The 27030-nt window shown below is 47.1% G+C and overlaps 2 protein-coding genes across 5 annotated transcripts in view; both read left to right on the top strand.

Moving 5' to 3' along the window:
• EHBP1 (EH domain binding protein 1) overlaps nt 1-7202 on the top strand; it is a 280836-nt gene extending 273634 nt beyond the window's left edge. For all 4 annotated transcript variants that reach the window (XM_082215741.1, XM_082215743.1, XM_082215742.1 and 1 more), the window contains 2 exons: nt 5662-5776; nt 6140-7202. In XM_082215741.1, the coding sequence (XP_082071867.1) occupies nt 5662-5776; nt 6140-6230 (206 nt within the window). In that variant the 3' untranslated portion in view covers nt 6231-7202. The remainder of the gene's footprint in view (nt 1-5661; nt 5777-6139) is intronic.
• Nucleotides 7203-12880: 5678 nt separating this feature from the next.
• Nucleotides 12881-25692, top strand: OTX1 (orthodenticle homeobox 1). Its single transcript, XM_082216932.1, has 4 exons — nt 12881-12974; nt 15700-15990; nt 17692-17843; nt 23541-25692. The coding sequence occupies exons 2-4, from the start codon at nt 15894-15896 to the stop codon at nt 24375-24377; spliced, it is 1086 nt and encodes a 361-aa protein (XP_082073058.1). The 5' UTR covers nt 12881-12974; nt 15700-15893; the 3' UTR covers nt 24378-25692.
• Nucleotides 25693-27030: the final 1338 nt, after the last annotated feature.

A 27030-nucleotide genomic window follows, 5' to 3' on the forward strand; every position in this document is an offset into this window, starting at 1 on the left:
TACTCCCCCCAAAAAAACACACACACACAAAAACAAACAAACCAAAGGAGTAAGCCAAGAAAAAACCTTGTCTACAGCTCATAGTTTGTTTGAAGCTAAGCCAAACAGTGGCTCCAGGCAGCAAAGAAGCAGTAGGACTGGAGGATCTGCCTGCTCACTCACTCACTCACGCTAAGCCATGGTTTGACTTATCACTCCATGCACTATTTTTAATTTTTTCTTTTAAATGGCATACCCCACTTTTTGAGGCACTTCTCCATAAAGTGATGAGTAAAAACCAACTCTACCTGACAATAAAATATAAAAATATGAAACACAGTACTGTACAATTAAACATTAAACCAATATAAAAAGTTAAATACATAAATAGAATATAAAATACAACACAGGTGTTTTAACAGTGTTAAAACAAAAAAGCCAACAAGAATTTGAAACTCCAGAAATAAAATACACTCATTTTAAGCAACATCTTCAACAAACATTGAAACCGCAAAATTGGGGCTTGTTTCACTTCTAAGGGAAGAAATTTCAGAGAACTGGTGCCACAAGCACTAAAAGCACCTGCTCAAGTCACAGCCTGCTTCATTGCCGTGGCATGTGGCGCCATCAACAGATGGTTTCATCCATTGATCTAAGGGACAGGGCAGCTTGAATAAAATATTGTGGGGGCCCAGGTAAGCCCGCATAATTGATCAAATGACACTGTGCACACACACCATTTGAATGGGAATGCCCATCAACTTTGTGGAGGCCTGGCCCCCTCAAGTATTTTATTGTGGGGACCGAAGCCCCCACAGTCCCAAGGAGTTTGCTTTCTAGTGGGACTGGGGCAGAGTGTAAGGAGAGAGGCAGCTGTGCAACTTTGTGCTTTTGGTGCGTTTCACCCTAAACTGAAACAAGTCTTAGCAATTCCTGAGATGCTGATTACATGTTTTCTTCATTCAACACTGTAACACAACTAACAGAGAGAAACACTGGAGGCAGGGAATGCCTTATTTCCATGGAATTTTGCACCCCACTCTATGGATATAGATGGAAACTTATCTGATTGGCAGATATAATCAGATGTATATCCAAGGACAGGTTTGGTTTCTGTGGGATGCATTCACATTCTTAACCAACTCCCGTCACACAGAATCACACAACCCCATTGAATCCAGTTGTGGCTTACTTCCAACTGAGTGTACATAGGATTGCAGTCTCAGTGAACCTGTAAGCCGGTGTTTAAAATGGAGATGTTTGCAATAGAACATCATTTTGGGGTGTTGAAGCTTTTCACACAGAATACAGGCCTGACCAACCACATTCTGGTTTTCTTTTGGCCATAGATTATTCTTATTTTTACAAGCAGTACTGCCATCCCAGCAAAAGCCACAGGTCAACATATAATCTGGTTACGTGTTGAAAGAAAACGACAACACATATTTCTTGATGATCAGGAGCACCGACTTGAATAAAATATTGGGGGGGGCAGATAAATCTCAGCCCCGATCCTAGCAACAGAGGTACCTAGTGCTGGTGAAACTGTTTATTCCCACTCAGCCCATTTTTAATCACCAAAATAGCTCTGTGAGGTTGACTGGCTAGCCCCCTCAAATATCTTATTGTGAAGCTAAAGGGACCCAAAAACCAATGCAGAATAAGGCTGTCTCATGAAAACAAAGTATAAACATAGAGTAGTCACCAGCTGAGTATTGAGGAGCTTTGGGTTCCAGCCACCTTCTTGCATGCATTGCGCCACTTGTTAAAATTTAATGCCTCCTTAGAACAGCTGAAGTTCATGTTTTACACACCTTAGGAGTGGCGTGTGTTCATTTTTCTACCCAACAAATAGATCTCCTTTAGAAATGTGTACATCTTGATTCATTCTTGGCTTCGAGTTTGAAGTGGGTGCTCTTCTTAAAAGGATTTATGCATAGGTTCACTATTTTTGTAGTTATGGTTTATATGATAAGCTTTTATATTTAAAATCAATATGTAATCCTGTGGAGGAGCTTATCCCCTAAAACCCCATTTGTAAATCTATTTTAGCTTTGTTACACGGCGCTGCCACAGTATTCCATAGATTGATTAGGTTCAGCAGTAGAATCCTATCAAATGGCTTCCTCTGATGATGATGCAAACTCTTTCAGGATTGCTAGTTGACTGGAACTAAAGATAAGGCTTTGACTGCAATCCCCCAATGTGCTCTTTACAAAACGAGTCTTAATTTTCATCAAAAGTTGCAAGGCTTATTTTATAGTGAGAAGATTTAGGGGTTTTTATTACAGAACTTTGGTCATTTTCAATATACTGGAGTATATTTCTGCTAGAATACCAATATGTGTTTTCTTTTCCCAAACTAATTATCTCCTTTTAAAGAAAACAAATAGTAACTGATTCAGAAAAAGAAGCCCTGCATACTTTAGTTTTTGCAGGTTTTTATTCTGTATAAAATTTTGAAATCTATATCCTTCTTTAAAAATTTGTTTTTGCCAGTGACAGAAGAAACAATGTTCCCCAGTACTTAGATTTAAGCCAATCTATATACTGGTCCTTAAACCCATGCTTATGGGAGTAATCACATTGATTTCAAGGGAACTTCCTTAGAATGGCAGCTCTAAAACCATTTCTTAACAAAGTAATGCGTGTTAGGTCTAGCTGAGCTGCAGATAATAAACGACCAGAGCAAGTTTTTTTGTTAAGAAAAAGCCTGTGATTAATATAATTTCTATGCATCTTGCTTTTGTTCGCCATATAAGGATGTCAGCATATTAGGCTCCAAATAACTCTTTAGATTCACATAAGCAGCTTGCTTTCACCCAGTGAACATTTTGGTGGCTGTTTCTTTCTTTAAATGGCTAGTGTCTGCAGCATATAACAAACTGCTCTAAGTTTCAAAAACCATTTCCTTTGTGGAGACTGGTCTGCTTTTTGAATTTAACTAAATCTTAACTTACTTTACAGAACAAGCTTCATATGGGTTTGCTTGCTTGCTGTAGTCAAGTGGTGTAGTGAATGATTTTCTTTAATTTCCAAACTTCAGAACGTGTAACTGGAGCACTCCAAGACTAAATGAGTTCAACTATTTCCTAATAAATGTGTTTAGGTGGGAGCAAAAGTTACTGGAGGCTGTGATTCGTAGCTTTTACTTTTTAAAAAAGTCCCATTGGAAACAACAGAACTTACAGTCTTCTTTTATTTTGAATCTTTGGGTATAATAGAAAACGTAATCAGAAGGATTACTGCCATTATTATTTACTGACTAGACCAGAATAAAAAAAAGATTGAGGACTAGAGGACTTTGTTGGCCAATACGTATATCTACTTACACTACATTAAATAGCCTTCACATGAACTGATATAAGTAAGGTTGCTCCTACATATAATAGTGGTTAAGTTTCTTGACTTTTTAAATTTTGGAAATAGAAATGAGCATTCATGTCTGGTTGTTTACTATTTTAATTAGCAAACCTTAGCATCCTGTGCATGTGGATTTAGAAATCCCACTGAGTTCAATAGAGCTCACGCCTTACTAAGTGTGTGGAGGGTTGCAGCCCAAGTATCATGGGATCATTTGCCCTATAAAAGAAATTTATTTCAAACAATATGTTTGGGACTCTTAGAGAATTGTATCGTATCATTTTTGGAGAATTGTTATATTTAAGCCATAAATGACACGTGCTCTTGCTTTATTTTGCCACTCTGAATACATGCATTCAAGTGTAAGATCTCAACAAATTATGAACAGCTAAGAAATTAGGCATATTTTTGAAAGCAGAGGGAGTTGGTGCCTTTCAGACTTTTGGCGCTAACTATTGTTGAAATGTAGGTATATCATTACTAGTAGAAATCATCTGCTACTGGGCAGCCTGTAAATGCTGTTATTAAATAAATACAGTAGTGGCAACAACAAAAATATGCTGAAAACTTTGTTGGAGTCCTTTCATGTAAACACAGTGTCTAGGATGTAGTTTTTACAGATATATTTGTTGTTTTCTGCAGCTGTGTGTGAGGGAATATATTTTCTCTATGTCACTGTTAGTCTGCATATACTGTGTATATTGGGGAGGCAATTTAAAGAATGGCTTTTTACTGCTGTTCTAACCTTTATTGGATGAGCCTGCATCTAATTTTTAATTTGTAAATACAAGACTGAATTCACTCTAGCACCACTTGCTTTCATAAAGCTTCTGAACAGTTTGCTGCCTTGAATAAATTTTGCTTTGGAGGGGGGTCAGGGGGATTTGAACCAGCACATTCTTGTGTGGTTTGTGAAGATTCACATGGTAACCATTGGTGTGCATTGTTAGGTTTATCTGAATAAGCACCAGCCATGTGAGTTTTAACATGATTGCCCAGGGCAATGGAGAGAGAAGAGAGAAATCCGAAAGGGTTGCACTGTCTTGCCTCTGGTTTTTTGTGTTGTTGGTTGTTGTTTTTTAGAAAGTTGATTGAGGAGAGGACACCACATGAGTCAGAAGTGATGGAGTTTTCTTTTAAAGCCAGTGTCCTGTTTCCCTCTCATTTGTTCTGCTATCTCCTTCATCATCTATTTCTCCTTCTTTTCATTGTTTACCTTCCTAATGAGGGAGGCGGGGCAGACTGGAGGTTGATTGACAGGTGCAGGCCCTTGCAGTCTGGCCTGGAGAGCAGTTGGTTCAGAGCTTGAGGAGGGCTCCAGTGTTAAATGTGCCCTTTTTAATGAAACACTGCCTTATAAAAAGTAAGAGACAATACAACACCAAAAGGAAATACCTGTATGAGAAAGCCTCCCTCTTTCTGCAGCGTCTTTGAATAACAAACTAAAGCAAAACTGAAGAAGTGAAAGAAATGAGTGTAGATCTGTACTCCACCTTCAACAACAACCAAATTTGGAATTGTTTCCTAGATAAAGGCCTAAGATTCAGCTATTACGCAAGCTGCCAAACAGTCTGAACAACTATGGAAGAAGCTGTGTAATACTGTCTAGCAGATGTGTTTTTACCTCAAAGAAAAATGCTGATTATCTGATACTCACTTTTAAAGTTATTCTGAAGCATCTGGTGCCCAGTGTGAGACATTTCCAACAGCTAAGATGTAGCAAGAAAGAAATTAGCAGAGAATAGGCTATTTGGAGGGGAGGGGAGGTTACAGTGAGATTAAGAAAAGTGTTTTTCTATTTGCTTTAGCTGGCTTTTTGTCTGTAATTTTTCCTGTTTCAATTCCTGTAATTTTTCCTGTATGATTCCTACATACATATGCACACACTGTGCGGGTTGGGGGTTTTTTTGCCTAGACAAACTGATATGCAAAATGGGCACATAAAGGCAAATCATCAAGTTTCCTAATTTCCAAACTGGGAAATTGATTCCATTCACTCCACACTAGTGTGTTTTCATACAATTGGAACATTTTTTAATATGCCCTAGACTCTAATGTTGGAAAACAAAATTATTGGGTCCGATTTATCCATCTTCCCACCCTTCCCCATCAAGCTATAACCTGAAGTCATCAACTGAGAGTCTCGGCAGTTTAAAGTTACACAAATCCATAGGAATGTGAAATGAAATGACCCTTATTGGTCCCTACAAAGAAGAGGCTTTATTGTGGAAGCCAATGATCTGGCACTGATTTGTTTAGATCATACGTAAGTTAAGCTTTCAAAGCACGCAGTTCTGGATTTCTTTCTTTTCTTTTCAGACTGGCAAAAGACCGAAGCCCAGAAGAGGAGAGAGCAGCTTTTGCTCGATGAGCTTGTTATTCTTGTTAATAAACGTGATGCACTGGTCAGAGATTTAGATGCTCAAGAAAAACAGTAAGTTTTGTATCTTGGCCAACATCTCTAACGGGAGTGTGCTTTTCCTGCATGGTAGCCTTGTTTCATCTAATACCATTCAAGAAAGGAAACTTTGAAGACAAGTCAACAATCCAGTGCTAAAGCACTTCAATTTGTAGAAAATCTGTGCAGTCCTAGGTTACAGTAATGACTGTCCTCTTAGCTCTTACCCATCCAGTCAGATGGCAAGCCCTCCCTTCCCTTTCCCACCGCCCAGGGTCCCTTAAGTGAATAGTAGTTGGGACTTGAATTTCTGAGAGGTTCTGTGCAATACCTATTGCATTGACGTGTGAAGTAGAGCTTTATTAGGGAAACTGATGACAATTGTGTTTGGTTTCCCAGGGCTGAAGAGGAAGATGAGCATTTGGAAAGGACCCTAGAGCAAAACAAAGGAAAGATGGCCAAGAAAGAAGAGAAATGTGTCCTTCAGTGACTAGCTGTCATGGGGCAAGATACTGTTGTGTTTTATAGCTTAACCCTTCTTACATTTTGGAAATACTGACACAAGACTAAAAAGACAAAATCTCAAATAATAAACTTCAGAAAATGTTTAAACCTTCCATTTGACTAGACCAGCTTTACCCCAAATTGTTTTCTTATTCCCTCACCCCACATGTTCCGATTCAAGCAATATTCCTTCAAAATCACCTTTCTCCCTGATTTACTTGCAGACTTAGACAAAAAAATTACATGTTTTTAAATAAGTCTGCATTCAAATGTTGTGGCAACACCTGGGTTGTTTAAGAAGGGGAGAAACCCTGGCTTTTTAATCTTTTGTTGAAATAACTTTCAAATACATTCTTTTATGTAATAATACTGCAGAGGGAGAGAAGACAAAAATAATTTTGAATGATTTCATCCAGTCCTGTTGTGTGTAATACTTAATATGCTACCTAAAATTGTTTAGCTAGATTATACTCAGACCATTTATTACGATGCGCTATATTTACCAATGTTTATTTCAGCAGCAGTTTCACATTTTTATTTTAATTATAAATTTAAGACTTTTTGATGTGCTCAGAGAGAAGGTTTTTTAACCTATACCTTTCAAAAGCCTTGTGATCTGAATAAGTGATTGTAATGATGAGACCGACTGAAGTGTGATCAGTTTACAAAAAAAATCATCTTTAGAGGCAATTCCATTTTTATTAATTATTTATTTACCTCTTAGTTTAGCTCCCTTCTCTTCATTTTGTTCAACCTCTGCATTCTGGCTCCACAATGCTGTTAATATTTATTGTGTATCCATCGGGGGCCTGTCTTGCCATTATCTTCAAAATCCCCTTGCAAGTTAATATATCCTTCACTAGCATCCCACTCATTTTTGTGGAAACTGTTACATTTATTTATTACAATACTGAGTTATGTATAAATTTTCAATAAAGCTGGATCTTTCTTACCATAACTCTGGTGGTCTCCTTTTCTTACAAAACCTTTTTTTAAAAAATAATAATAATAATCTTGATATTTCTCATGAATGATTTTATGGCATAACTTCATAGCTGTTATTTTTAGACATAACATCTGTGCAAAACTAAATAAAGCTGCAATACTATGCACATTTACTTGGGAGTAAGTCACACAGTCTGGTTTCATTCTGAGTGTAGGATTGAACTGTAAATCTACTTTTACATAGTTTATGTTTCTGACGAACGTTGACTGAAAAATAGGAACAAATTGAGGTGGGGGCATGTATTGTTTTTCAAGTTTTCTGGCTCCAATACTGTTGCACCAATGTTTTCTACGTTGGTGTTTCATATACAAATATTTGCCGTAGCATTGCCTTCGAACAGCTCTACTAAGCTGTTGTTTAAAGTTTGTGTCAGCCCCACGTTTTAGCCTAATTAACCAGATGGGCAATGCAGCCGCCTGCGTTTTTTACTGCCTCTACATGGAATTCAGGGAGGTGATCGCAGGATAGCTGTGATGAAGGTGGACAAGAGTTTTGCCTAAGGAGCTGGGATTTTCTCTCTGGAGAGGTTGGAGGCACTTTATTAAAATTTTCAAATAAGATAAAAGGCAGGTTGTGCCATTTCAATCTGAGCTGAGTTTGCTTAACAAGTAATTGTATAAACTGTGCTGTGCTTTTTAAAAAGATTGTTTAATAATAAATTTTGCTGTGGGGAAAGGTTACTAGCAGGCCTCACAAACGGGGTTCTTGTTGATTCTGCTCTTCCTGAGAAGCCTAGGTGATCCAACCAATGCAAACTCCTTGGGCGGCGGTGGGGGGAGATGGAGAAGAGAGAGAGAGAGAGCGAGCGCGCTTCTGGGATCCAGCTCAGGGTCTCGTACTGGGAGGGAGGCAAAACAGAAAGCGGCACAAGGAGAACCCCCGATATGTTACAAAATCCACATCGTGAATAATCCGGTTAAATGATAACAAGTGCCAGTGTAAATACGAGGGACCTGCGCCTTGTGCCTTTGGATGTATCCATAATGGGAATCGCTTTCTGAGGGCGTTCATATGCTAAATGAATTAAACCTCTTATCTTCGCCGACTACTGGATGAAATTCGGGCCAGAATCTCTCCCTCCTGCTCTCCCCTCCACCCTCCCTCGGTTCCCGTCTCTCCTCCCCCTTTCCAAGCCTCTCTTTCTCCCACAATCCTTCTCTCCCGCCTCCCTCCCCAAGCTTTTTTCCTTGCCATCCTGCAAAGCTAACAAATTCCACCGTCTGCCTTTAAAAGCCGCTGCTAATTTGGGCCGAGAGGGAGAGACCTATTTCCTTGTTTGTCATAATGCAGGTTAATTCGCTTTGGTGCTTTGCGAGAGTCAGGTTAGCATTTATTCATTTGCGGCCAGCGATCTGCTCCGCGGCCGACCTTCCTCTTTGGTCGCATCCGGAGATCTGGCCGCGCGGCTCCTCCGGCGGCCCCCAAAGCGCGCTCGGCCCGCAGCCTCCCGGTCAGGATGTGCGCCTGGAAGCCCGACGCCCGCCCTGGCTCCTGGGGACAGGGCTCGTGACTTGGCTCCTTGGCGGGGCTGGGCGGGGAGCTCCTCTCCCGGCCCCGGGGCGCTGCCTGGGTCTCTTGGCCTCTCTCGCCGGACTTCGCGCAGGACAAGTCGAGGGGCGGGGGGGATTTCTGGCGGGGCTGGTGAAAGTGCGCGGGCAGGAAGGCGGAGCCCCGCAGGGACCCCGCTGGAAGCTCAGCTGACCCCAGGAGCCAGGCCTGTCCCCAGCCAAGCTGAAAGGGGCCCCCGGATAATGGGGTTTGCTTGGTGAGGCTTTCCAGGGCTGAAGGGAAAGGGCGGGGCTGGCACAAACGGGGGTTCTTTACTGAACCCCTAACTCTCGTCGGAAGAGGCTCTGCTTATTAACTGCTGGCGTTTGGCGCTTGCTTCTCTTTTAAATTCACAGTTGGGAAAACTTTTTCTAGATACCCTGAGAGGGAGGGAGATGAGAGGAAAGCGAGCTACGAAGTTTGCACAGCCCAACAAGTTCCTGAAAAGCAATCCTTTGGAGAAGGAAGTGCCACAGACTCCCTGGAACTTTGCTTCCAAGTAACTTTCGGGCTCAGCTTTGGTGTGGCCCCTCCAGCATTGGGGGGCTTATTTCGGCCCGGCTCTGGGCCCTCCTGCCGGGACTCGCAGCCACTTCCTTCTCTTTCAAGCGGCTGGACTGCCGAAGGGAAGGGAGGGCGCCTCCCCAGATTTTCCTTCGAAGAGCGGGGAGAGCTCTCCACCATCCGGAGTCTATCCTAAAACTCTAGTCATTGGTTATCTAGGAAACCCTTCGCTCACGAGAAAACCTCTTGCTTAGGAGAGAGGCTTCTGCCTCTTTCCCGGCGCTATAACTAGTAGGCGTTTGCATCAAAACAAAACGAACCCCAAAGCAGCAGAGAACACCTAGCGCGTAAAAAGGGAGCTGAACTTTGGAAATGCAGAGTTGCGCGCAAGAGGCAGGCTGGCTGCTGAGCGAGGCGAGAGAGAGAGAGAGATGGATGGATGTCCCTTTCCCCCTCGCCTGGGGACCCTTTGCCTCCAAAATGCACGATCACCCCACCCACCACAGGACGGCGGCGACCATCATCTCCAGCTCTCACGCCTCTGTTGCCCCCCCCCCCTCGTCTTCCCTTCCCTTACCTGCGCCTGCCAAGTTAGGGCCACCTGAGTGGGAGCCCCTGCTCGACGCCAGCTGGTTCCCAAAAGGTGCCGGCCAGGCCGGGGCGGGGGAGCAGTTCTTTCCAAGCGGTGTCTCGAGAAAGAGGCAAAGAGCCTTAGGCCGTCTTTCTGCGCGCCCCGAACCTGCGGCCCAAGATCGCCTCGGCTTCCTCCACTGCCGGCTTAGTCTCTCCGCACCTGAAGGTTTGCAGGAGAGAGAGAGGGAAAACAGCGAGACCCGCATCTTCCGCGTCTCCCCCGCCACATACTAAACTTTTTTGTGTCCGCGTCTCCCTGGCTTCTCTCTGGCTCTGAGAGTTGCTCGTGCCCCCCTTTCCTGCCCTTAATCCATGGGTTTTATGGGCTGAGCATTAAGGAAATTCGCCTGCAATTTGGGATTAGACAAATACTCTTATTACAGGGGGAGGGAGGGGGAAACACAGAAAGAGAGAGAGAGAGAGAAGTAAGGCGTAGGGGTTTAGTGCTACTTGATACTCTGAGCTTTTCACTAGACTTGATCGCATCATCCGAAGCTTGAGACGGAGGCAGGCGGCTGCCAGACTCCAAATCTGACTCTGAGGAGGCCAAAGGAGCACGTTCCTGAGGAATCTGCCTGCCCGCCTCAGCATCAGGATCCCAACACAACACAACAGCACACACACACACCCGCACAATCTGCTTTATTACAGAGGGAAAGGGGAGATTAAAGCTAATTCTGAATTTTGAGGAGGGGTGAGCAGAAGGACCCCTGTTCTGACTCCATAATCCACTGATGGGGCTATTTCTGGAGACTGACACTAAAGAAGAAAAGAACCCCCACAAAGCTCGGAGGTCCCCCGTGGATAATGGTCTCCCATACTTTGGCCAAGGTACTGGTCCCAGCGAGAACTCCCCGCTTCCACTCCTCTCCCCCCCCTTCTTTTGCCTGCCCCATCTTTCTACTTTTTGTGAATGGGCTGCGGCGGCTTTTGTTCTGAGGAGAAGTGCCCGTGTCGCTGACTTTTGTGGGCTATAGAAGGATCTTGTAAACCTCATTTTTCTCCCTCTCTCCCTCTCTTTCGCCTCTCCGCCAGTCCACTTTGATTAGATGTCCCCCTCAATGGGGGAAAAATGTAATTTCGTCAGGACTGTGGCGGTCACTCCCTTTGAACATTAGCTCGCTTTCAGCTCCAGCTTCAATTAGAAGGAGTTGATTTTGAGAGATCAACAAAAGGACCGCACCAAAGCCTTATTAAAGGTCCTAAGAAGATCTCCCGGATCCTTTGAGAAGCAGTTAAAGAAACAGTGTGCTTCCCTCATATTCTGTTACCGTGTTTCATTGGGACTCCAAAGGGAAAGTGTCTCACGGAAAAAGGGGAAAGCGGAGCGGGGGCAGCGGGTTAGAGGACCCTCACTTTGAAGCGGCGGCCACCAATTCCTTCCTGACCTCGCTTTCATTCCGTTTGTTAGCAACCAGTTGATTCGGAGGGTTTCTTTCCCCTTTGAAAAAACCATGATGATGATGATGATGATAATTCCTTTTCACTTTAGTCTTTGTATGTTCAGAAGTTTTCTTTCTATTAAAACTTCTTTACAAAGGGGGGAAGAAATAATTCTTTGTAAAGGATTCGTGTCTATTAATATTTATGATAATGAACTAGATACCCTCGACGTGGCGCGCACTCTGTGCGCTCAGAAGGTGTGTGTTGTGGATGGATGCGCGTGCGGCGTATGCAGGCTGGCGACTAGCAACTGCAGAACTAGCGTTGTAGAATATGATATAGAGGAGGTATAGATACAACCAATCTGGGCTACCATCTGCGCATTTTAACAACTTTTATGCTTATGCCCGCATCCTGAGGAAACTTACTTGGCAGGAGGACCCACTGACGCCCTTTGAACTTTTGTGTAACACTCTTAACAAAGGGTCGTTGGGAGCAAATTACTTTATTTCGCGGGCACTTATTGTTCCACAAATACACTTAGAATCAGAGCTCACTTCGGATTATGTTTTATTAAAGTTGTCCTCCTCGGCCTCAGACACTTCCTTGCCAAGTCCGAGAGACGCCTCCCGGGTCCCCGAGAGACGGACTTCGGAGGCTGCAGGGACTGATCGAGGCTGCTGCGCGCAGCTTGCCTGGCAACTAGCCGGCAACAGGTTTCCAGCAGCCGCGCCACGCGCAGATTGCAGAAGCCCAAGCAAACGGGATCCATACGGCACAAAAATGGGCGGCGGGGGGGGGGGACTGGACTAGAATTGCCACTACTTCGACTTTTGCCCTGCGGAATTATAGAACCGAAGTAATCCGTGGAGATATATGGATCGAGGCGTCTACTGGTTCTCGGCGTTTGTCTTCTCCCTTGAAAAACACCCCCTTGGACAGCCTTTGCTCTCCCCAGAAACCTGCCTTCCCCGAATTGAGAGCGGGAAACAGGCGTCCATCGGGCCTGGCCGGGGCCAAACTCGGGACACTTCCCGGGCACCGAAATGAATGGGACCTGCGCGCCGTTGAAGCGCCCGAGATCCGGCGCAGCAAACTTTCTTTTGCGGAAGAGCAACGCGGCTCGGACTGAAAGGAGACGGCGAAGACAGCCCGGCGGGGAGAAGGAGGGCGCCCCGTCCCGGGAGAGGGCATCCTCGGGCCGCCCGGGAAGTGCGGGGCGAGGGGCGGCGGCCCGGCCGGTCTCCCTTCGGGCGCGGAAAGTCCCCTGCTGGGCACGAGGGCGCAGCGCGGCGCGCCCCTCCCCTCCCCCCCCGGCCCGCTTTGGAGGGGGGTCCCGGCCGGGCCTGGGGGGCGTCCATCCCGAGGGAGCCCCGGCCCGGGAGTCGCGCGGGGCTGTTGCGGGCGGGCGCGGGCGGGCGGGCCGGGCTGGCGCGGGGGCGGGGGCGGGGCGTGCGAGGGAGCGCTCCTGGTCCCGCGCTGCCATTGCCCGGGCGGCTGTCACTCAGCGGCGGCGAGGCCGGGGATTGGCGCGGGCCGGGCTACGCACTGGCCTGGCGCTCACCTACCCGGGCCGGGCGGAGGAAAGGGGATCAATCTTCGTCGGGCTGCATTTCCAATCACCTGAAGAGCCGGGCGAGACGCGACCTCGGCCAGGTAAGGAGCGCGCCGCCGCCGCCGCCTCGGGCTCTCCCTCCTCCTCCTCCTCCTCCTCCTCCTCCTCTCGCCTCGCTCCCCGGGCCGGGCAAGAAGTTGCCAAGGAGCCTTCTCGGCGGGGCGGAGGAGGAGGAGGAAACTCCAGCTTCCCCGCGAAACTTGCCTCGGCCTCCTGGAAGCGGGGTACGGGGCTCCGCCGACGCTGCCCTCTGGCTCCCTCCGCGCGCGCCCTCCCGCCTCAGCCGAGGGCGCTGGGGCTGCTGCTTTCCTCCGCTGCGGGGACCGGGCTCGCCCGGCTGGCGCTCCCGGGGCCCCGAGGGCCCTGGCCGGCTTCCCCTCGACACCTTCTGGCGCTGCGCCGCCTCCTCTCTCGCTCGCTCGCTCCGCGCCCGGCCGGGGACCGGCAGCCCCGCGGAACCTGCTCGGCGAGGGGCGGCTGAGCTCCCAAGGGGGATCCCCGTCCGTCTCTCCCGGTTGCGAGGCGACTTTCTCTGTTCTGCCGCAATCTTGACTTGCTGCGTCTTGGCTGCCGCGGGGCCTGTCCGGGAGGACCTTTGGCCGCCCCCCCCCCCCGGTTTCTCCGGGGTCTCTGGCCAGCTCCCTCCCGGGATTCCTGGGCCTCCTTCGAGGTGCCTCGTCCGAAGATCTCTCGCTCCAACTCTCCTTTCCTGAAATTCAAAGCGCCCAAGGAAGGCGCTGAGGGAGCCGCTGTTTAGGAGATGTTTTGAAAGGCTTATTCAAGTGCGATCCCGGAAAAACGCATTGGGGGGGGGGTTGCAACTGAAATAAATAAGCAAAAGTGTTGATGTTTCAGAGAGTTGCAGTCTTGACTACTTTAAAGCAAGTAGAGCTGGAAGAATGGAACTATCCTCCAAGTCAAAACAAAACAAAAAATTTCCGTGTTGCTGAAGTTTTTGCAAAGTCTAAGGCCCAATCCCAATGTTATTTCCTCTAAAGGAAACCACACGGGTTTCAAAAGGCCCTTAATCTTGTCAGCACACTTAGGACCGCAGCCTGCTAAAGTAAAGCAGATGGACTTTCTTTTCACTTTTTGAATCGCGTGAAGAGGCAGAAATCCCTTCCTTCTCAAATCAAACCAAGGAGAACTTTAAAGCAAATCAAACTTAAGGGAAACAGCAACAGGTTAATCAGTTTTAAGAGTGTGGAATGCCTTAAATTAATTTGGCATATATCGGCCTTTACAGCCTAAGAAAAAATTATTAGCTTAAATTTAAATCCCACTTCATAGTTCTTGCTCTTGTTTCTTATTTATTTATTTTGGTTTGGTTTGGTTTTGTAATCTTTCTGCTATAAATATAGGTTTTGGAAGCAGGATGGCCTGCAGTCCAATTAAGGTTTCTGGCCAATAATTAATTGAGGTTAATGCCACCACCATCTGCTGCTGCGGGATGTGGGATTTTATTTTATTGTATCTGCTTGGTTTGTCTAACTTATTGTTTGTGCGTCTCTCCGGCCGAATCCATCGGCTAATGAACCTGCTGGATCTGGACATGGGAAAATTTACCTAAATATCTGTTTCTCTCAGTTGAGAAAAAAATAAACAAATGCCTACAAAATCCCCCCAGAAACCCTCTTATAAATCCTTGGAATTATATAACTTCGAGGAACCACAGCAAAACTTTTAAGGAGCTGTAGAATTAAAAACAGCTACAGCACCTTGAATGTTTTGCCTATACAGGGATTCTGCGGGTATATAAGCCACCAGCCTTACTCATGTAGTTGGAAGACAGTTTGCGTTGGCCTAAATTTTACTTTATTACTTTAGTAAGAGGGCCTAGGATCCTGCCTTCAGTCTTCGCTACTCTCCGCCACCCGAAAAACGCGAGAATTAGGCAACTTTGTCGTGCCGTCTTCCTTTGCCTTCCTCCGCGGCTCTTCCGTCAGTCGGGCGGGGGGCTTTGGAACGTGAATTTCAAAGCAGCTCCTGGAATCTGTTTGTTTTTAGGCCATTAGCCATTTCTAATTAAAGCCTCTCTTTCTCCCCACTTTCAAATTAATTATACTTACCCCCTTTTTTGGTATCTCGTTTTGATTTTTAATCCAATTATCTTTTTAAATAATTGCTTTATCTCCCTCATCGCGGAGTACTGTACCCCCTGGAAGCCCCTCGGCGATTGTATGGCAATATGGCTGTAGTTATTAAAAAAAAAAAGTTCGGGGGGGGGGAGTAGACCTCCTTCCCCACTCCCACTCCACCGCCCAGTTACACCTCTTCACTCTCTGTCACTTTCTGAGTCCACTTCCCCCTTTTCTTGGCGGGTGGGGGGAATTTCCGCCATCTTGTGTGCGACGGAGAGACTTGACTTTTGTCCTTTAAAAAAGCCCTATTTATACGGAGTGTGTATGTGCATGTATACCTTTTTTAAGACCTAATCTTGCCTAACTCCGAGTACAAGTTTTCTTACTCCTGGACCAGGTGTTGGGAAGAAACCCCTCGCCCCTTTTTTTGTTTTAAATTGACAGTCTTACGTTGCTTTATTTCCCTCCTTGCGCTTTTGAGAGGGGTTTTTTTTTCTTAGTTAGGATCTGCCATAGCTGTGTATAAAATTATATTCCAGCTTGGCTTTATCTGAAAGTCAAATAAATGAGAAGGAATCAGAGGGAGGGAAGTAAAATAGGCGCGCTCTGTGTGGAAACTTAGGAAAAAGCTGATGTTTTGCCTTGTTCTCTGTCTTGTGCGTGTGTTTTTTTTCTGTTCCTGCAGGCTGCAGTGAGAGGCTGTCCTGCCCCTGGGATTTCCTTCAGCCGCCTCCTTGGAAGAATCAATCTTTTAAATTTTTATTATAATTTTTATTTAAAAACCACGAACAAACCAAGAATTTTAAGACACGCCTTTTGGGGAAAAGAACATTTCTAATTGTGTGTGGATAAATTGGAAAAATCTTTCCAGCTTTTAGCATGATGTCTTACCTCAAACAGCCCCCCTATGGCATGAATGGGCTGGGGCTGGCGGGACCGGCGATGGATCTTCTCCACCCTTCCGTGGGGTATCCGGGTGAGCAGCACCAACCTCTTTTGCTTCTACTACCCGCTGATTATTGGCTAGGCAGATCGAGCCCCTCCAAGCAGCCTCGTAGTTAATTTATGCGGCTGAAATAAAATAGTTCCTCAATTTATTGTAGAGGTTCTACAAGGCGAAAGGGATCCGAGAGCCTATGGATAAAGCTCTTGATAGATCATATTATTATTTTTCCAGGTCAGCAAAACCATTTTCCATAATTGAATTATCCACTCTTATTATCACCCCCCATACCTGTGGTATCCTAAACTACCCCTGTATTGGAAAGTGAACACTGCTGATTTTCCTGGCGTTTAATTCAATGTTAAAATGCTTATTTCTCATGGCACCCTAGCACCCCAGGCCAACCTTTAAACAGGTTGGTATTTAGTAATTTGGTATTTAGTCCCTAATTATAATCAATGGGGAGCACGCTAGCAAAATGTTTACTGTCCAAAGTGTGAGTTGCCAAGTTTCAGATTTTGACTTGCTTTTTAAGACCCGATTTATTTTTGTTGTTGTTGGAGTGTATGCCTTGACAATATTACAAATAAAACAAATGTGGGTTTAAACTACTTGCACTTTGAGGGATACATCTAAAGCCAAATACAAACACGTTTAAATGTTACTTCTCCTAAGGTTATTCGTGCTTGAGAACTAACTGGGGGTGGGGGTGAAATCCTTTGATTGCGAACTTGGGCTGCCCATCCGAAGTTAGGAGCCAATCTTTTCTCTTTTCCCGGGTCCATAACTCCACAGTACTCCCCGCCCCCACGGATGAGTTTGCTGAGAAATGAAGAAATGGGGTGTTAATGGGCTTTCCCCGTGTCTTTTCAAATGCTGTTATAGCCTGATCCACAACCCAGTTAAGCCGGAAGTCGTGGCATATAATGCGAGAAAGTGCTGTCTATCCCCAGCTCAAGAAGTTCTCTGTCCTTCAGAAATGCTTGAGTTCTCCTGACCCTGAATGCGCAGGCAGCCGGGCTTTCACTGTGAGGTAACCCTCTGCTGACTTCAGTGAAACTCGCTCCCATTGCAGGGCTGCAGCTTTAAACCGTCATTCCAAAAAGCGTATTTGTTCTGCAAAGTAGCACCAATTTAATTCTGCTGCAGTTACTGCGGAGTAAATTATACCTGGGATTGCAGCTTTACTTGGAGGATTCAAGACCTAAGGTCTTCCCTGGAACTTACGTCCAACTAAAGTTCTTTTTAAAAATTATTTAAATGACTGGGCTGTAAATAATCTATTTAAGTACAGATACTTCCATTTTAACTGGGTTGTCGCCAAGAGACCCAGAACTTCAAGTGAGCTGCTCTTTTACGTCGGAGGCCGCTCAGGAAACTCAGTCTGCAACCCGAATAGAATTTCCGTCGGCGCTTACCTCCCCTCCTCCTCCTCCCTGTGGTCCGCAGAGTTTCTCACCCTCCCCTACGCCAACAGACGCTTTGTGTTTCTATTTATGCGCCTTTAAAAATATCAGGAGCTGCCCTTGTGGTTTGGGCTTCTTTGTGCCTCCCCCGCCCCCACCTCCTGATTCGCTTGCTGGACGGGAGAGCGGCGAGCGCGCGTCTCTCCTCCACCTCCCCATCCAGAACCAGGGGCCGGGGGGGGGGCGGAGGGAGGGGCGGCGGGGCGGATCTTGACCATGCCGACACGGGTCCTAAACACCCCCTGTCTTTCTGTCCCGGGACCCGCAGCCACCCCTCGGAAGCAGCGGAGGGAGCGCACCACCTTCACCCGCTCGCAACTGGACGTCTTGGAGGCGCTTTTCGCCAAGACCCGCTACCCGGACATCTTCATGAGAGAGGAAGTGGCGCTGAAAATCAACCTGCCGGAGTCCAGAGTCCAGGTCCGATGGCCCTTGGGAAAGCAGCGAAGCTGGGGCAGAAGGGCGGCTTGGCCGGGGCGGGGGGCGCTGGGGGTTTTGTTCTTGCCTTGGCGGGGCGCGCTAGAAAACGGGAAAGGACTTTACGCGTGGAACGTTCGCTTTGTTTTAATTTGCGGATTTTTCTCATTTTTTGTGTGGCCATATCTTCCCTGAGTTCGCACCTAACTAGGCCTCTCTTGCTAAACTGCAGCTAAAATTCTTTACCCGCCAATGCTGGAGCGAAATAACTTTTCGGCGCTTAAGTTATATAACCAAAAGTCTCACAATTAGGAGCTTTGAAGCCGCTTGTTGGAGTCTGAACAACCGCCTCCGTTTGGCGTCAAGGTCCAATTCCCCTAGCTGGACCCTCTCTATTGACTTGTTTTCTCCTTCTCACTAGTCAGGGGGCTAAGAATCCCGATCCTAAACACAGATAAATGGGCACACTCCAGCCAAAGTTCGATCCAACTGATGCCCACCAAGTTCAGTTGGGTTTGAGATCAAACAAATACCCCTAGCTTTTTAATTTTAAAGTGTGGCTGACTTTTGTTGGATTGTGCGTAATTTGTTTAAACCCCATTGATTTTCATCAGGGTTGGTTTTTTTACCTTTTAAATCTAAACTTTAATTTAAAAATTGCCAATTCAATAAACAAAACAACAAACTAAAATGCATCATAAAATGTAATAAGGGCAAACAGAATGAAAATACATTATAAGGTAATAGAGCTAAATAAAGAGAATGGATAGCATAAAAGATATTCCATGGTGGGATACAGGATTCATTTTTATGCAAAATATATTAAGTATTCATAAACATCACTAGATAAAATCATATTGAGTAGGAGTGTGGCAACCATGAGTTTTTTGGTCATGTAAATAATGAACAACGACCAGACAATGCAAAATCTGAGGAGTCTGCGTTGCCCCTGGAAGCATGTATCTTATGAGTCAGTTTTTAATAAATGACAATAAACACAACATTTTTGAACCATGAGTCCAAAGAGTAGCAAGATGTGTCCTTTCACCCTTGAGAAACCACTAAGCAAGCAGCAAATATAAAATGAATTGTTTACAAATAAGATTGGCATTGGCACCATCAAAAATAGACAAAAGACATAACTGAGAGCCCAGAGTGACCTGTTTGTCTATGATAATACTAATTTCTGTTGCCGCCTAATTCCAGAACTTGTTTACATAGTTACATCCCCACCACATATGCCAGTATGCTCCTCATACAGTACCTTGCAACCCCATGAGCATAAGGGGGAGCCATATCTAACAATAGAAGCTATTAAAATCAGTTTCAGTATGTTTAAGGTCTCCTCCCCCAGGCACATTTGGAGAAAATTTCCTTAAAATATTACCAAGTAAATATGTGTTATATTCAAGACAATCCTAAATACACTTAGAGCAGAACCTTAAACATTATTAGTTGGAAGTCTCTCACTAGGACTTCTTTACAACTTAATTTTTTTGTGATTTCTACCTTTCTTGGAAGGAAAAATCACATTAATTTCAATTGAAGTCTATTTCCACGGGGCGCCACAAGGGATTGCAGGGCGGCATGGGGGCTGCTGGGTGTCCCTGGGTGCTGCAATGTCCCCTCTTTAAAAAAGCTCCGCCCTAGGCACCCCTAGTGCAGACCCATTGAAGAGACATGGTTGACCCTGAAGTAGTTCAGCTGACTCCCACAGGACTAGTAAAATAAACATTGTGACCCAGTTGCTACATTATGTGAGGCTTTTATTTTGTTATCTTCCCACCTCATCCCACACATACATTTCCCTTTCCTGTAGCATCTTAAGCTCAGTTGTTGACTTGAAACTCACACACTGGCTTTGCCATATATGAGGGTTTGCTTTTCAGTTTGTTTATTCCAAAAGACTAGGAGCAGGCAGACGCTAATTTGCCAGACTTCAGGTTGCTGTGTTTGGAGTGGGTGTGGGTATGTATGCGTACACACCTTGGCTCAAGTCAGAATCCTAGGAAGAAAATCTTTTTTAAATGCACTTTGAGCTCAGATTTCTCAAGCCTTTATTTCCCTAAAGCCCACTTTCCTCCAGATGGATCCCCAACAGTCAACAAGGGGCACCTCTAGAACTAAATTCTGCTAATTTGGCTGCTGCTGCAGCTGCTGCTGCTGCTGCAGGCTAGAGTGGAAAGCAGATACTCCTTCACAGGAGTCCAAAAGAGCCAGTTCCATTTTGAACATTTTGATGCAGAGAGGTGAACGAAGGGTGTTTATTATTTTGCATTTGCAAAGTTTTGCTAATAAGATTTTGACCAGTCTGCACAACTCTGGGGAAGCCCCCCTTAGCTGGGCTTGGCATCACACCAAGCCTGCCACCCTTGATGCAATCCAGCTTCATCTGGCTAGAGCTTGTTTCAGGGGTTTCCTCTGACAACCCATGGAAAAGGAGGGATTCAGTTTCAGCCTGCTGAGGCAAGGTCATAGACTATTTCCTGACCATACCTCCCTTGCTGTATTAGTGTTAGGGACTAGATAGGACAGGCCATAAGGCTGCTCTTTAGAACTGTAAATATACCTGTAATGAAAATGCAACCACACCTCTGTTGTGCAAGGTGAGATTCTTCCTATCTGCTAATTATCTGGTCAATGTCCTCTTTCTCTTTGAGGGTCATTTCAGACCTAAGGGGTTTTCTACATGGAAAGCATTTACCTGGAAAAGAAAGGAATTAAAAAGTGCATGTCATTGTTGCATTTCAATGCATGCATGCATGTTATGTGGGCAGGCTGTGTTTTACTACATGTAAATGGAGTGAAGTACAACTATGCATAATAGATCACAGAGAGTTATGTATGTAGGACGCTATTAATGACTAAAATGGCTCCAAGATCTGTTCCTACATGTATTTACCTATGAGCAAGCCCTATTGGAAACTCACTGGGACTTGCAGTGGTAAAGCACCTATTGGAAAGAGTGTTACTCTGATCAAGGTTCAATGCAAACATACTTGAAATTAAGTCTGTTTCCTATACTGTTATTGTATTCGTGAAATAGCTACTAGCTGATGTGGCATGTTACTTAACAAAAAAAGAATCTATGATTAAAATGTTAGCGATTGAGGCTGAGATTCACAAAAGCTTACCAAATATCACAAGGATAGCCTGTATGGGAGGTGGGGGGGAGGGACTTATGTGAGAATTACAGCCATTCTGAATTCCATACTGTGGGTTCTCTGGACTTGGATTGCTACACTGAAATTCCAGTTCCCACAAAGTGATTAAGGGAGCTCCATCTTGTCTGTCAGATAATAAGATGAACTGAGTTTCCATATAAAGGATAGATAAGTGCACTGTGATTACGATGGTGTTAAGGCAGCTAAGTCCTGGAAGCAAACTGTTTTAACTTCAAAAATTCTGTGCTCATCGCACTGTCAGGCGGTTGGTGAAATGATATGTAGGTGGTAGTCAACGTGACACAGTCTTGAAACTCTACTGGGAATTTCATTGAAGGACTGGCTGTAACAGAGCACTTAATTCAACTGGGTGGTGACTGGGCTGTATGTCCTTGGCACTGACAGGTGGATGTTATGCTGGTTACAACTTGATTTTCTCATGTTAAGATGAGAACTCTAGCTGGTAAATTGTTGAATTGATGAGACAACCTTGCATAAGTAATAATGGGAAACAAGACTCATTTGGCTGCTCTTCAGTGTGCTGGTAGCAACTGTATCATGCTGATGCTGATATCCTTTCATACTGACAACACTGAGTGGTGTTCCTTGCCTTTTTACGCCATAGACTCAGCTGGGCAAGTGTACACTAAAGCAGTGGCTGTTATGATAGTTTTTGGTTGGATATGGATTTGGTTCATGTTTGTTCCATGTAGTTTGGTGGAGCAGAGTTTATCTAGGAGCTTGCTAAAGGATGCAGGATACTGATTGTCTTAGACTTTTTGGAGATGTAGATGAGGGAGCTGACCGACTGATGAGCAAAAGGAAGAGTAGACAGTGGGCAGTAGTAACAGGATAGAATGCTACCTGTTGACTAATCTTACAGGTTGAAGGATAAGGAATGACACAGTAAAAATGCTGGCTTGCTCTTAACTGATCATAAAGGATACTAATGGTGCTATGTACTGGGATGGGTGTGTCTGCAACAAAGGAATGGTTCCTGTTTTGGGTATGCTGAGAGTTATACTGTCTTTTATACTATCTTTTAGGAGATAGTATAAAGCAGGGTATATTAAGATGATAGCTCTAGATATATATTTAGGGGGGAGGCCAAGCTGGGTACTGTTGAACGGAACAGGCTGAGAACTTTGTTCCTAATGGCTTAAGGTTACCAGATTTTTTTTTCAATGAATCTGGGGACACTTTTCAACTTCAATGGATTTTGTATGGGGACTGGTTTGTAAATCCGGGGACTGTCCCTGGGAAACGGGACGTCTGGTAACCTTATAATGGCTCCCTCTCTCTGTAGGATGGGAATGTAGAATGGGGTTGGAAAGAGAATACTGTGTTCTGTTGGACGGATGCTTAATTAGGGGTGCAATTCTCCACATCTAGCATTTGCCTGTTGGGTGCAGATGAATCCTCCTTGCTAGATATTTGAGAGGGACAGGTGGAGGGATGGATTTAACATCTTTGCTACATTTAAAATCTCTAGCTAATAGGATTCTTTAATAGCAATCCTTTGGGCAAGGAGCTGCAAGGAGCTCTGTAGCAGTGCATGCTTTAGGAGAAGAAAATCCCAGATTAAATCTCCAGTTTATGAATGGAGAGATCCTCCTTGGAAACCCTGGAAATCCATTGCCAGACAGTGTAGACAATACTGAGCTAGCTGGACCAAAGGTTTGACTCAGTATAAGACAGTTTCTCATGTTCCTGCGCTGATGGCTGGCTCATTGCCTGCTTCTATTGGATGTTACTAGTAGAAGGTGCATGAGGTACTGGACTGCCAGCTTAATTTATAAATGGCTATAAGGAGGATTGGTTGGACAGGGCTGTGTTGGTGGAACTGGTGCAGACTCCCACTCCCTTTCCTACTTTTTGGATAGTATGACATGATGGATGTGGGTGGACTGGCAGCCCCTCTCTGCAGGAGCCTGCTGGGAGGAGGATGGAAGTTGGCTAGGGGGGAAACTTGATCAAACCATGATGGGTTGCGTCATTCACCTGAGCGGAAGATGGGTGTCATGCCAGGCGGGTGCTGAGTCTGGGGGTGTTTTGGCTAGGGTGTGGTTTGTGGTGGCTACGTGGGGTTCCAGAGTCGCCCAGAACTGGTTAGCTGGGTTCTGTTCTGGGTCGCACCAGCGACTTACCTTCCCTTTCTCGCGGGCCCCACATGGACGCAACAGTGTGCGGAGACTGGCGAGAGAGAAGGCGCTGAGCCAGAGCCGGGTGGCTCCTGATTGCCACTCGTAGGAAGCCGGCAATGGATGTGTAGATCCATTGTGTAGTGATGCGTAGTGATGGAGGATGATAGGCTAGCCTGGACAGCTGCTCAACGGCCTCTTCCCCCCTGCCCCATTCCGCGTAGATTGAGATTGTTTGGCACTTTTCTGTCTCGTTGCGATCACACAGCGTGTGCCAAAGGGGGCGAGGGGAAGAGAGCGGGGGGGCAGAGCGGGGGTGGGGTCCCTTCTTCGTGGAAGAGCCTGTTCCGCCCCCCGCCCCCATTTTCTTTTCTTTTCTTTTCTTTTCCTTGCAGGTCTGGTTCAAAAACCGCCGCGCCAAGTGCCGCCAGCAGCAGCAGAGCGGCAGCGGCGCCAAGAGCCGGCCGGCCAAGAAGAAGGCGTCTCCGGCGCGGGAGAGCTCGGGCTCGGAGAGCAGCGGCCAGTTCACGCCGCCCGCCGTCTCCAGCTCCGCCTCGTCCTCCTCCTCCAGCTCCAACTCCTCGGGCCCGGCCAGCGGGGCGGCGGCCTTGGGCAACCCGGCGGGCAGCGGGGCCTCCGGCTCGGCCTCGTCCTCCTCCTCGGCGTCCCTCAGCAGCGCGCCCTCGGCCGTGGCCGCCTCGTCCATCTGGAGCCCCGCGTCCATCTCGCCGGGCGCCGTGCCCGAGCCCCTGGCGCCCGGCGGCGCCTCCTGCATGCAGCGCTCGGTCTCGGGCGCGCCCTCCGCCTCCTACCCGATGTCCTACGGGCAGGGCGGCGGCTACGCGCAGGGCTACCCCGCGCCGCCCCCGCCGCCCCCGCCGCCCTCCTCCTCCTACTTCGGCGGGGTGGACTGCGGCTCCTACCTGCCCATGCACGCGCACCCGCACGCCCACCAGCTCAGCCCCATGGCGCCCTCCTCCATGGCCGGCGCGGCGCACCCGCACGCCCACCACCCGCTGGGCCAGGGCTCCAGCCACCACCACCATCACCACCACCACCACCACCACCAGCCGGGCTACGGGGGCACCGGACTGGCCTTCAACTCCTCCGACTGCCTGGACTACAAGGAGCCGGCCCCAGCCGCCGCCGCCTCGTCCTGGAAGCTGAACTTCAACTCCCCGGACTGCCTGGACTACAAGGACCAGGCCTCCTGGCGCTTCCAGGTGCTGTGAGGGTCGCCGCTCGCGGGACGCTTTATCCGGCCAAAGGAGGAAGGCAGCGCCAGCCCCCGCAGCCCCGCCACCCGCAGCTCCCTCGGGCAGCCCAGCCCCGACGTCCTCCTGGCTCGCCCCCGTCTCTGCGCGCTCTCCACCAAAGCCTCGGCCTTCCTGCTCCCCAAACCGCCTCGTCGTCACTTTTCTTTTCTTTTTTCAAAAAATATTTAAAGAACATGAAAAGAAAGTGCAAGCACCCCGCGTCCAAATAGCATGCCTATTTTTCCAGCTCCGTCCCACACAACCAAGGATGCGGCTAAAGGGCTGCTGGATCAGGCCTGCTGCTCTCCGCCTCTCTCTTATCAGCTGGACTCCTGGTGTGTTATTTATTCGCTGTCTGGGATTATGTTCCGCATTCTGCTCTTATTTTTAAACAGAAGAGAACTTTAAATCTAAATTCGTTCTCCTCCTTTTCACATACATGTTCCCTGGAGACCCCCCCCGCACACAAGATTCCTCCCCCCGCCCCAGCCACGTTGCTGGAAGCTTTGTAAGGCTCCCTCTCGTCCAAGGTGAGAGGGAGGAAGCGCCTTTTGCTTTCATGCCGATTGCAGACTTCTGTGTACAGCTCTTAACCCCCCCCCCATCTCCTTGGGAGACTCTTCTCCCCCAGTTCTCTCCGTAGGATTGTATTACAAAAAACGGCAGGAATTGTGTATATAGTGTAATGTTAAGTCCGTTCCAGAGACCCTTTTTATTTTTAGTTTGATTAACTGAGGTGAAGGTGAACTCAATATCTTGAGCCCAACGTACAGGAAATCGAAGGAACCGCGCGCATCTCATCTTTTTTCCCCGGCCAGGACTTCCCTTGCAACTTTTTTGATCTTTTTATATCTCGATAATTTTTGCGGGTGGGAAGAGGAAGGTTCCACTAGTTGGGGAAGACAGGAATGCCCCGTTTGGTAAGGGGGGTGAGGGAAAGAGGCATTTCGAGGGGTGGGGAGGTAAAGCGGGGTAGGTGTGGGTGCGGGAGTTGGAATGCGCTACGCGCCCCCGGAGCAGCCCCTGGAGCAGATCACGCCAGGCCTCCTTTCTCTAGTGTTGCCTTGGCTGGACACATCCCGCGTACTCTGTCATCCGCCTCCAAAAAAACAAAAACAAAACCCGTTTAGGGCCTGCTTTGCTCTCGGGAATGGAGAGGAAAGAGAGAGTGCGAAATTGTAAAGTTGATTATTTACCCCGTTAATGCAACAGTCACCTGTTGAAATGTAAGGCAAATCTCCCCCCTTCCCTTTATCTACATATCCCTATAATAAAATTCAAACTAATAAAAGCCCTTGTCTGCGTCATCCTTCTTGGGCGACCCGAGAGCAGCGGAGGGGCTGGAGCGCTCCCCCGAGTCCCCCCCCCAGCTCTGCACCTCTGTCAGGCCGCTGCTCTGGCGGGGACAGATCGATTTTATTTCCAAGGGGAGGCGAGGAGGGAACGCTGGGTCGCCGCACTTTATCTCAGTGAGCTGCCTTTTAATTACTGTAATTGGATTGGCGTCCAACCAAAACTTTGAGGGGTTATAAACGCAATGGAAAGGGCGTGAGTGCGCTACCGCCCCCTTGGCCACTCTCTGCCTTTGGGAAAGCGCAAAAGTTACCCAGCGCAAGCCTTTCTCTACGGATCTTGGGGCGGGGTGTGGGTGCTGTGTGTTCGAGGGAGACAGGAACACCTGAAGCCTGGCAGTAACTTTCATATGTTAATTACCCTCAAACGCTGCCTGTTCCCCGCAGCTGGGCAGGCTGGGGCCAAATCACCCTGGGGTTGTGTTGGTCATTACCTTCTGGAAAGCTTCCACTTGGCGCTCCTGTTAAACCGGTCACTTGGCAAAAGCTTCTAGGAAGTGAATATTTATGAAACTTCAGGATCGTAATTCTGCTAGTCCAGGCTGGGGGCAAAAAGTAAAAAACCAATAGAAGCTGGACCCACAACCCAGGATCCGAAACCAGCTTAGCCAGGGAATAGCTTCTTACACGAGTATGAGACCAAAGACTTCAGCGAAGGGATTCAGGGTACAATATACCCCGGACTGAGATACTGTACTGCTATCAGAAAGTCTTATTGCGTTTACAGGAATTGGGGTTTTTGTTTTTGTTTTAAATAGTAATTTAGAATCGAACCCAGATTGTATTTGATCAAGATTTGATTTTAGATTTAGCGTACATGAAAAAAAATCTTTAAAATTATAACAATCTTTATTTATATAGGGCTGGCAAAAGCTACGTGATAATGGAGAACGGAGTGTTGTAGAATTAAGTGCTGAAATAAGTGGCATAGCGCAAAATTCTGAGGGGCTGCAACCAGCCCCCCCCCCCCGCCGGCGCCGGCTTCCACGAGGAGCCCCCGGTCGGCAAAGGCGGCAGGGCAGATCCGTCCCATCGTGAGCAGGCAGGGACAGAGGAGGCGGGCAAGGAGTGACCCCGGCGCAGCACGGCGCTCCTCTCCACGGACGTCGGGGGGATTCGACCTGCGCGGGCAGGCGGGCGGCGAGGGGGGGCCCATTACACCATAGCTGCCGAATGCTTCCTGGGAGGGACGGGGGGGATGGTAGTAGTTTAAGGGGGCAAACTTGCCTCCTTGCTTGAAAAGTTTGCAGGTTTTTGTCCTTGGCCAAAGGAAAAAA

The sequence above is a fragment of the Podarcis vaucheri genome (genome assembly GCF_965113315.1).
Source record: "Podarcis vaucheri genome assembly, chromosome: 3".
NCBI lineage: Eukaryota > Metazoa > Chordata > Lepidosauria > Squamata > Lacertidae > Podarcis > Podarcis vaucheri.